General features: G+C 35.4%; 1 protein-coding gene across 3 annotated transcripts; it reads right to left on the reverse strand.

Moving 5' to 3' along the window:
- Positions 1-2,136: 2,136 nt before the first annotated feature.
- On the reverse strand, positions 2,137-10,890 carry LOC117612996 (transcription factor GTE11-like). Of its 3 annotated transcripts, XM_034341634.1 has the most exons (6): positions 9,273-10,890; positions 9,064-9,128; positions 8,251-8,655; positions 7,841-7,917; positions 6,181-6,257; positions 2,137-3,318 (listed from the first exon to the last, which is right to left on the reverse strand). In XM_034341634.1, exons 1-2 carry the CDS (start codon positions 10,720-10,722, stop codon positions 9,088-9,090), a joined length of 1,491 nt encoding a protein of 496 aa, XP_034197525.1. In that variant the 5' UTR covers positions 10,723-10,890; the 3' UTR covers positions 2,137-3,318; positions 6,181-6,257; positions 7,841-7,917; positions 8,251-8,655; positions 9,064-9,087. The 3 variants fall into 3 exon arrangements, with proteins under 3 accessions (XP_034197525.1, XP_034197526.1, XP_034197527.1); XM_034341635.1 differs by lacking the exons at positions 2,137-3,318; positions 9,064-9,128 and having other exon boundaries at positions 5,030-6,257; positions 9,249-10,890; XM_034341636.1 differs by lacking the exons at positions 2,137-3,318; positions 6,181-6,257; positions 7,841-7,917 and having other exon boundaries at positions 8,644-8,655; positions 9,249-10,890.
- Positions 10,891-11,397: the final 507 nt, after the last annotated feature.

An 11,397-nucleotide genomic window follows, 5' to 3' on the forward strand; every position in this document is an offset into this window, starting at 1 on the left:
TAACTCGGTCACTCAGTTGCTGAGTTGTTGCGCGTAAAAAAGTAAAAAGTGAAAAACACACGGAAACACCAGCTGTTTTAATTAAATGCATATCATTAAACCCATTTAAACCAACACAAAATTTAAAAGAAGATATCATTGAACCCATTTAAATGCATATCAAGAAACTTTAGAAAATTATAAGACATTAACTTCCGTCATTTTTAAATTTCATCATTCATGAATTCCTTAGTACTTTAAATTTCTCCATCCAAATCCAAACCCATATCAATGTAGTTATCTTTAATTATTTTAAGTCTTCCACCCAACATAGTGAACTTAAAAGGAAATAATCGGGTTCTAATACTTTCTTATAGTTATAACACGGCATGTTGTGTTATCAAAATGATGAAGATATCCGCCGTGCAAATAGTATCCCTCCAATGACGGATATTTTGGGAATCGATATTATTTTAGATATCATTTTATGCACTTTGGCTCAACATCATTTCAAAGAAAATCTATGACTGCTTAATTTCAATAGTAATTTAGGGAAAGTTGTTTCCTAGTATTTGGGCTACTTGGCTTGCCATCACCATGCAATTGAGAGGGCTATATTACCAGATTTTGAAGGCACAAAGAGGACACACAATCTATCTCTCAAATAGGTGTGATAACTCGGTCACTCAGTTGCTGAGTTGTTGCGCGTAAAAAAGTAAAAAGTGAAAAACACACGGAAACACCAGCTGTTTTAATTAAATGCATATCATTAAACCCATTTAAACCAACACAAAATTTAAAAGAAGATATCATTAAACCCATTTAAATGCATATCAAGAAACTTTAGAAAATTATAAGACATTAACTTCCGTCATTTTTAAATTTCATCATTCATGAATTCCTTAGTACTTTAAATTTCTCCATCCAAATCCAAACCCATATCAATGTAGTTATCTTTAATTATTTTAAGTCTTCCACCCAACATAGTGAACTTAAAGGGAAATAATCGGGTTCTAAATCTTTCTTATAATTATAACACGGCATGTTGTGTTATCAAAATGATGAAGATATCCGCCGTGCAAATAGTATCCCTCCAATGACGGATATTTTGGGAATCGATATTATTTTAGATATCATTTTATGCACTTTGGCTCAACATCATTTCAAAGAAAATCTATGACTGCTTAATTTCAATAGAAATTTAGGGAAAGTTGTTTCCAAGTATTTGGGCTACTTGGCTTGCCATCACCATGCAATTGAGAGGGCTATATTACCAGATTTTGAAGGCACAAAGAGGACACACAATCTATCTCTCAAATAGATATCAACTTGTTCTCAATTCGGGTTTTCAGTTGACAACTCATGTTAGATGGTAAGATTTCCAGTTGATGTGTAAATCCAATTGTGATGATTTAAGTACTATTTTGCATTCCTGTTTGAGTTTGTCCAATTCGTTTGTTTTCCTTTTGCTTCTATTCTGGTCCAATTGGGCTTTTTATCGATTTCTTTAACTTGTACTGTCCTTTCAAACATATCTCCTTTAATTGAAGTTCTTTTGGTTCGATTACAATTTCAGCGTTTTATTCTTTGAGTTCTTACATCATGCAAGTGGAATTTTGAAGTCTTTAATATTCCAAACATAGAAAATAATCAATCCATGTCAGTTCCTCACTTAGAGCGCAATGACTTAAAAATCAGTTGAGATTTCATTAGTTGCAAGGCTTCTATTCCATTTTTGTCCAAATTACATTGACTTAACATTACTAATAGTGGCACGCCTGCGCAAACACATCATACAAAACATATTCCAGCCCACTAAAGGGTCTGAATATTTAAAATACATTTAATGCAGTGCTAAAATACAAAGCCATGTTTTTGGGGTGAAGAAATACAATACCAAATAAACTCTAACCAGAGCTCTACACAATTTTATTTACCTGATACGGCAACTTAAAAATAAATAATAAAAAACCACTGCTTCTTGCTGGGCATTCTATTCTAATCCATACACAACGCTCACACTACCTCAAGATCTCATAAAAAGTATATAGTATACTTTAAAAATTATAACTTCTCTTTCTTCAACCCAAGTTCTCGATGAAATCATACTAGTATGAAATTTGGATAAGTGCAGGGAACAAGTAAATGAAAACTCTACAAACAAACACAAATTTTATTTACCACAGATTTCCTAAACAAGGCTCAAACACCTGACAAGATGAAACCAACAAAGACAAATTGGTAGCATAGATTTCCTGAAGGTAACAGCTCTGTAAATTGTTGTATCAAATGTCATTCGTCTTTAAAACAAAACCATAGTGGCAATACCATAAATGAGAAGTCAGGGAAAAAATCAATAAAATGGGAGAGAAATCTAAGGCACAACGGCAACAAAGAAAAGACTAACTGGGTTATTTCATAAATTTAGAGGAGAAATGAAGATTGGGTACCTGATCATCAGGGTTACTGAAGCAAATGTCAATGCTGCGATCTGACGTGGGGGGGCATGCACCCCATAGTTTTCATCATATTATGACATTATTTATGCAAAGAGAGCACAAGAGGGGCATATTATGAGAAATGCTTCAATTTCGCTGAAGAACCGTCAAGAAACAGAAACATCACAAAGAAATATGTGAATGGCACTAATGGACATTTTCACTAAGGGTTTGATGATACTGCACCAAGGTTTTCCTTTAGTTAAAGGTTAAATGTACGTAAATATTCAGAACATGTGAAACAATACAATACTTAATAAACTTGAATGAGGGCATTATATTCCCCATATAATTGAAGAGACCTGACCATTCATGGTCCACTAATAATGTAACGATTAGCTAGTAGAGAACTAAATACTGCAACTCAAATCATAAACTGTTTTTGTGTCATTCGGATCGTATAATACGTACTCACAATTACCTCCAGATCTCATATAGTGCACATAATCCCATGAAAATCATATTAGTATGGGGTAAGGTAAGTGCAGAAAACAGATAACAGAAAAATCTCCAATGCACAATGTCTCAGTACCATGCTATTTGACTCTGCTATTAGCAAAATTTGATTTGGACTTGCAGGTTTGACAACGGCCAACCTTATGCAACCAGATCTTGACCAAAACCCAAAAGAAAAACAGGATTAAATCTAGTGTAATTGATTCTCAATTAGACAATGGAATAGGTAAATCTATTATCTTTGTTGCTTTTCTTATGATGTCCATTTATCCCCACAATTTCTGCCCATATGTCAATTCTTTTATTTTACTAAGACCAATATTGAAACCATGAAAAAGCAAAAAAAATAGAAAAAGAATACCTTGGATCTCAAACATCATTGCACCTGAAAATAAAGCTCACCATCATAAAAGATAAAACCAGCAATCAAGAATTGGGACAAAAGATTTCTTTAAACTGTAGCAGCTTTTTAAATTCGAACAAGCAAATTTTCAAATTATCTTATACATAAACCATGACAACAAAAGGTTAGCAAACTAGTCCAATAAAAGATAAGGTAAAAAAAGAATACAGGTACCTATGTCTCAGAGAAAAGCTCTCTTCTTCAAGAGTATATTTCAGGCAAATGCCAACATTTGGATGGTAACTTGAATATATTGTTATCTTAAAATATATATTGTTCAAAGTGTTGAGGCAAATTATGGGGTTCATTCATTGGGCTTGAATTCCTTGATTTCTAAATTGCAGGAATTGCAGCAAAGTTGAAAATAAAGCTCAAACATCTCAAAACCCGAAAATAAAGCTCAAACATCTTAGTACTCGAAAATAAGGCTCAAACATTTTAGTACCAGAAAATAAGGTCAAACATCTTAGTACCAGAAAATAAGGCTCAAACATCAAACAAGATAAAACCAGCAATGAAGAATTGGAACCAAAGATGTCTTTATACAAATTTTTCAATGATCTCATACATAATACTAGTGAAAACAAAACTAGGTTGCAAACTAACCCAATAACGAGGAAAAGAGAGCAAGATAAGTTTAAGGCACAAAAGATATAGTAAAAAAAGAAGTTAGAGTGAACACAATAACCATCCGCAAATCAAAACACAAAGACAACATCATGCTCAAATAGAAGACTTAGAATGACGATCAGAAAATCAGAACCCAAAGAGTTAACAGCTGTAGTTAAGAAAAGAAAACGACGCTCTTGAAATGCTTGACTTGCTTCTATCACCCGAAAAAAGGATCCAAGACATATCTTGACCATAATTTAATCAAAATAAATTAACGCAATGCTAAAATCCGAACAACCTACACACACCCCGAAAATCCATACATTTTGGAAAACAAGTTTACTTAGGGCCTGTTTGATAACCATTTCATTTTAGTTTTTAGTTTTCATTTTTTGTGCTAGAGTATAGAGGAAAAAGAGGGATATGAGAGTGGAGGTAGGATTGAGAGGGAAGATGGGAGCAGTAATAAAAGTGAAAATGAAAACTAAAAACTGAAATCTATTTGAAATTGTTTGCACTCAACACTTTTGTTACTCCTCCCTCCCATCTCCGCCTGCCACCCACCCCCCCCCTTCATCCTCTCTCTCAATCTCATCCTCACTCTTTTTCTCACTCTCATCTTCCTATATACTCTAGCACAAAAAATGAAAACTAAAAACTAAAAACTAAAAACTAAAATTGAAATGGTTCTCAAATGGGCCCTTATGTACAAGTTTTTAAACTGTAGAAGGGCAAAACAAGTCAAATTTATGGTGTGGCAAGCCAACCTTACTACTTATTCTATTCTGATACACATAAATACTTGGAAAAATCAAACAGTTAGAAACTATAGAGCAAGGGAAAGTATAATTACAGACCAAACAGAAACAGAAACTCCTTCTGTTCCCCATTAGGAACTCTTCTCCACTGCAGTGCTTAGTCACATCAGAAAGTACACGTTTTTTTGTAAATGATCAGAACCATAGATCCTGTTTAATATGTCCAAATAAAAAATGGTTTCCAATTTTTTTTTTGTTTTTTTGTTTTTTTTTGTTTGGAGTGCCCTCATCAGCTCTGGCAATTGTTTCCATTGATTTGATTTTCAGTCATTGATGATAATAAAAGAAAATTTCAGTGGACTTAAATTTGTGCTCATGGACATTGACAGAAAACGTTTGAAAGGGTGAAATAATACAATACTAAATAAAATCTAACCAGAGCTGTATACAATTTCATTTACCAAAAACGGCAACTTAAATAAAAATTCACTGCTGCTTGCTGGGCATTCTAATCTATATATAATGCTTAAACTACCTCAAGATCTCATCAGATGCAGATAGGATACTTTAAATATTATAACCTCGCTTGTTCATCAACCCAAGTTCTCAGTGAAGCTTCCTAATTAATGGTTCTTCCAAGTAATAATGTGTGAACCTCAGAAATGAAAGATAAACAAAACTTTTAAGAATAATTTGGCTATAAATAAAGATGAGACTAAATAACCATTTGAGGTAAGAAAGCTAGGGATAACCACCTCCAACCTTCTCAGCCATTCCTGTTGATCTTAAAATCTGAATCTAAGCCAATAGCTCCTCTATCTCCACGTGATGTTCTTCCCAGCATCCCAAAAGTACTAACTAACCCATGGTCTATAGCCAAGACCTCTAATTTATCATGACCTCCCATGCACATGCTCAGAGACCTCATCGTCTTTGAGCGGCATGTATGGATCCCTCTAAGCCAAATTGGAAGTATTTGAAGGAAAAAAAAAAAAAAAAAAGAAGAAAAAAATGGATTATAGCATCCAAGACATCACTATAGAAGCTATTACAAAAATATCACAGCACAAACCTTTTTATAGCATTTTTAGAAATGATTGAGATACATTTTGTAATAGAAAGTAACAGTTTTTTAAGAACAAGTTTTGGTTCTTATGCTATAAAAACAAATCACAATTTTGAGTTGACACTTGACCATGGAGGAATGGCTTCTTGAGAAAAAGAAAAAACAAAAAAGGGAAAACAGAAGAAGGAAAGATAAGTGGACAGGTGTTAAACTGTGATTTGTTTGATAAGGAGGAATGAGTCCTTGTGCATAACAAGCCTAATCCTAAACCAAAGATAACAAATCATTTACTATATGGAAGGTCACAAGAAAACCTATTAGAACAATCAGTAATGGAATTTTTACACTCCATTTTCCTTATAAATTTAACAAAAACAAATACTAATACAAAATCTTTATCATTTTTACCTGAAATAGCCATGATATAACCCTTATTGAAGCGACGATGAAGGCAACACAACTCCAACAGCAATGCAAACTGGAAACTGTACCAGCCACCAAGCCAAAAGAAAAAGGAAAACCCATTATAAGGAGCAATCCAAGCTTCTATACTAGCTCAAACAGAATTATATAGAGAAAGTACCAAAACTAATAACTATCGCACTCAACATAAACAACAAATATATATATTGTACATATAAAATTTCTCTGATTTAAGATGGAATTTCTCAGTTTATGCGGAGATTTATTAGTGATTAAATGACTTACAAGACAAAAATTCAAAAGAAGAACAAATGAAGAAGGGTTTGACCTCTAGAGTTTGAATGGAAGTGGCTTTCTCATACCAACTGTAACAGAGCTTGATTATTCGCGTGAGTTAGGGTTTGCAGAGCTCAGATATTAAGACCTCTGAGAGTCAGAGTGAGAGAATTGGGGTTATATGAGCTCAAAGTTAAAAGCCTCACACTCAGAAAAATTGGGTTTGTTATGTCAACTTATGGTGTACCAAGCCAACCTTACTAGTTATTCTACTCTGATACACATAACACTTGGAAAACTCAAACAGTTAGAAACTAATACTATAGAGCAAGCAAAATTATAATCAAAGAAAAATTGAGAGGACTTAAAAAGGTGAAATAATACAAGACTAATAAACTCTAACCAGTGCTCTGCACAATTTTATTTACCAGATACGGCAACTTAAATAAATAAAAAACCACGTTTTCTTTCTGACCATTCTAATCCATATATAATGTTCACACTACCTCCAAATCTCATAAGATACAGATAGTATGCTTTAAAAATTATAACCTCTCTTCTTCATCAACCCAAGTTCTCAGTGAAAATCATACAAGTACGAAATTTGGACAAGTGCAGGGAATAGGGACAAGTCCATATGACAAACACAAATTTTATTTACACAGATTTCCTAAACAAGGTACAAACACCTGCCAAGATGAAACCAACAAACACAAATTGGTAGCATAGATTTCCTCAACAGGTAACAACTCTGTAATTGTTGCATGAAATGTCATTGATCTTTGAAACATAACCATAGCGACAACAACATAAATGACACCCCAGAAAATAAAAATAAAATGGGAGAGATAAATCTAAGCCGCAAAAGACAAAACAAAGAAAACACTAATTGGATTATTTCATATGTTTAGAGGAGAGATGAAGATGGAGTACCTGATTATCAGAGTTACTAATGCAAATGCCAATGCTGGGATTAGACGGGGGGGACAAACACTACATGGGGGGACAGGAACTGACCAGCCAATAACCTTTGCAAATGAACATCTTTGACAAGAAATCGTTATTAAATCAAAACCAACAAAAAGATGCACACACATTCTTTAACAAGGAATAATTTGTTGCTCAAGATGCTAAATATACTGTCTTGCCTCATTACCATTCTTTATTAAACCAAAAATTAAAAAGAAAAACTAGCACAGAAAGCAATGACTGTGAAGGCAACACAAAAACAATGATTGTGAAGGCAACACAAAAACAATGATTCTGTCTTGCATCATTACCATTCCATCAGTAATGGAATTTTGACACTCCATTTTCCTTTTCAATTTAACAAAAACAAATACTAATACACAATCTTTAACATTTTCACCTGAAATAGCCATGATATAACCCTTATTGAAGGGATGATGAAGGCAACACAACTCCAACAGCAGTGCAAACTGCAAACTGTACCAGCGACCAAGCCAAAAGAAATTGAAAGAAAAAACCATTATAAGGAGCAATCCCAAGCTTCTATACTAGCTCAAACGTAATATGAAATTTGGATAAGTGCTGGGAACAGCAAACTGAAAACTCTACAAGGCACAACGTCTGTATTAAAAAACACAAATTTTATTTACCTAGATTTCCTAAACAAGGCATAAACACCTGACAAGATGAAACCAACAAACACAAATTGGTAGCATAGATTTCCTAAACAGTAGCAGCTCTGTAAATTGTTGCATGAAATGTCATTCATCTTTAAAGCATAAATTTAGAGGTGAAATGGAGATGGGGTACCTGATTATCAGGGTTACTGAAGCAAATGCCAATGTTGGGATTAGACGAGTGGGGCACACTCCATAGCAACAACCTTTTCAACCGAACAGCTTATACAAGAAATCATTTTATTTGTACAGATGCGAAACACTTATTCATCATTTCATTCCTTTAATAAATCAAAACAAACTTAAAGATGCAGAAACCTGATTAGCAGGAGTTTGGAATTGCTCTATGGTTTATGTTCATAGGGAAAGAAAGGCTGCTGCTGATGCACCTGCGAAGATGGGAGATTGTCTCCAAGTTCTTGATAAGCTTCCGTGTAATTTGATTTCAGTTTTATTGCAAACTTCCATACTTTTGTCCCTGGTGCCCAAACCATTCGCTCTCAGTTGCATTAGCCATCAAATAGCAATCATACAAAAACTGGCACACAAAAAAAACGAAATAAACAATACAAAGAGTAGAGAGAGAGAGCACAGTGGACCACTTCATCTGACATGTACAATGTATGATATGATATGCACAGTGTATATGGCCAAAGAACATGGATAGTATACACAAACACACACAACAGAACATACACATTTTTTCTTCTGTTGTATCTTGGAAAAAGTTTCAAGAAGTAAAACATTTTAGAGAAACAATATTGACGTTGGAAACCTCATCTATAACAAATTATATCCTGGAACATACACACATTTTATCTTATATGCATCATAACAGTGCAAAATTTGCTAATGTTTCCAAGTTATCTGGAAGTGTAGGATTGCATCAGGCAGATATATCCACATTGGAAACCTCATCTATAACAAATTAGAAAGTAAAACTTACAGAGATTCCATAATACCAAGATTCTTAGTCATCTATCTTGTCGAGCAGTGGGTTATATTCCAAATCTGGCATCTCAACAGTAAAAAATCAGAATTACTAAAGTATATATTCAACTACCATATACAACAAATAACAGAGGCAAGGTGGCTTGTAACCTATGCCTCATTTTCCTTGTAAACTCTAACCTGTACTTCATGAGCGGATCTCACCTTCCTCCCAATCGCTTTCCTGCCAGCAGATCTCGCCTTCCTCCCGATCTCCATTAAGAAAAGCCTCCTCGTCCTGACCCTGTAACTCGTCATCTTCTTTGAGGTATAAACCCAAATGCTTAAGGGGCAATCCAAGGTAGACCTTTTCACTGCCACAGCCACACAGAATCTCAAGTTGTTTGAGATCCTTTAAAGGGTCCTCAAATTGGACTGACTTCTCCATGTTCAAAACGGCACGGCGAGCCAATTCCCTTTGATCCATCCGATGCATCAATTTTCTCCTTGGTGGAGAATCAGGTAGACCCTTAAGTATCTTGTTTGCTTTTCGTATTGTACCTGAAAATCGCATCTTGAGCGACTGAATTCGCCTAGCCTTACATGGAGAAAGATTGTCTGTGGCCTGATACATGGCTTGATGAACAAGGGTATTGTCTGTGGCCTGATACATGGCTTGATGAACAAGGGTGCCCAAGTCGTCATCTTTGGTTGACTTAACTGAGTGAGAATCAGAAACCCCAACAACCCCTTGACTTTGTATAAGAACCCTACAAGCAGAAGAGCTCTTGCCATTTGGTCTCCGTTTGGGCAGAGGAGGAGTAGGAGGAGGACAAGCGGTCTTTGACATTTTCTCCTCCGCTTCTTTCCATTGGGTCTCAAAAACCCCACTGAGATGCTTCGCTGCTGCACGATTTCTACTACCAAGGGGGAAATATCTGAAAGCATTTGAGAAGATAAGCCTGACATCAGCAGCAAAGCCATCAGCGCTGGAGTAGACACCCCTATCCAATTTCGATTTCACAGTACCCAAATCCATCGGCCTCCAGATTTCGTCGAAATAACCCGGCAAATTCTCAGCCACAGGATCAACAACAGGCTTGTTGAAGTAGCCCGCATGGCCGAGGTTCATCAGAGAATCCAAGACTTTAGAACAATCCAACGTCTCTTTTGAAGCAGACGAAGCCAAACCTTTGACTTGGCGCAGAGGAAGACCAACAGTCGGCTTTTCCTTCCGTTGGGTCTCAGAAACCCTAGAAGACCTCTTCCTCTTCTGGGTTTGACAGATTTCATCAAAACCCTCTTCTGATTCTGGGTTGGCATTTTTTGTAGCAGACGAAGCCAAACCCTTGCACAGAGGAAGACCAACAGTCGACTTTTCCACAACGGCTACATTTCGTTGGGTCTCAGAAACTCTAGAAGACCTCTTCCTCTTCTGGGTCTGACAGATTTCATCGAAACCCCACTCTTCTGATTCTGGGTCGGCATTTTTTGTACCAGACGAAGCCAAACCCTTGCGCAGAGGAAGACCAACAGTCGACTTTTCCTCAACGGCTACATTCCGTTGGGTCTCAGAAACCCTAGAAGACCTTATCCTCTTCTGGGTCTGAAACTGAAACTCAAAGGAACCAAAACCATCCTCCAATTGTCTGCGCTTTATGACAGACGACGCCATTCTTGATTTAAGAACCCAAAATTTCACACAGTCGTTACAGAGAGAGAACCCAGAAAATCACTCGCTCAATCGTTGCAGAGAAAATCAATGGCTCAATCGTTGAACTCAATACTCTCGCTCGATCACTTTCGCTTACTTTTTGCAGAGAAACAGAGAGAGACAGACAGACAGACGAAAAGAAGAGGGAATGTATTGTTGTGGCGCTATTTTGGTTTTCAAAATAAACCAACACAAAATTTAAAAGAAGATAGTTTGATTTTAGGGAGCTTTAGTAATATACTTAAAATAGGGGCTGAAATTATAAAACAAATCCCACATAGAATGCACTTTAGAAACATACCCAAAAACTATTTAAAACATAAAAAATGAGTGTTGAAGTTTCTATAAATTATATCTTTACCATTAATTATCTTAAACCAAGTTCAACACAAATAACTCAAAAAAGACCCAAAACAAGCCCAGCCCAATTTTTTTTTTAAAAACCCAAACTTTTAAAATATATATATATATACGAAAATCAAGGAGCTGTCCTTACAACCCTTCTCCACTGTCATAGAAGTACATTGTTAATACCATTTCATAGAAGTACATTGTTAATACCATGTTATAGAAGTACACTATTAATATCATGTCATAGATGTACATGGTTAACACCATTTCATACAAAAAAATTTT

This window comes from Prunus dulcis, unplaced genomic scaffold (genome assembly GCF_902201215.1).
Source record: "Prunus dulcis unplaced genomic scaffold, ALMONDv2, whole genome shotgun sequence".
Lineage (NCBI taxonomy): Eukaryota > Viridiplantae > Streptophyta > Magnoliopsida > Rosales > Rosaceae > Prunus > Prunus dulcis.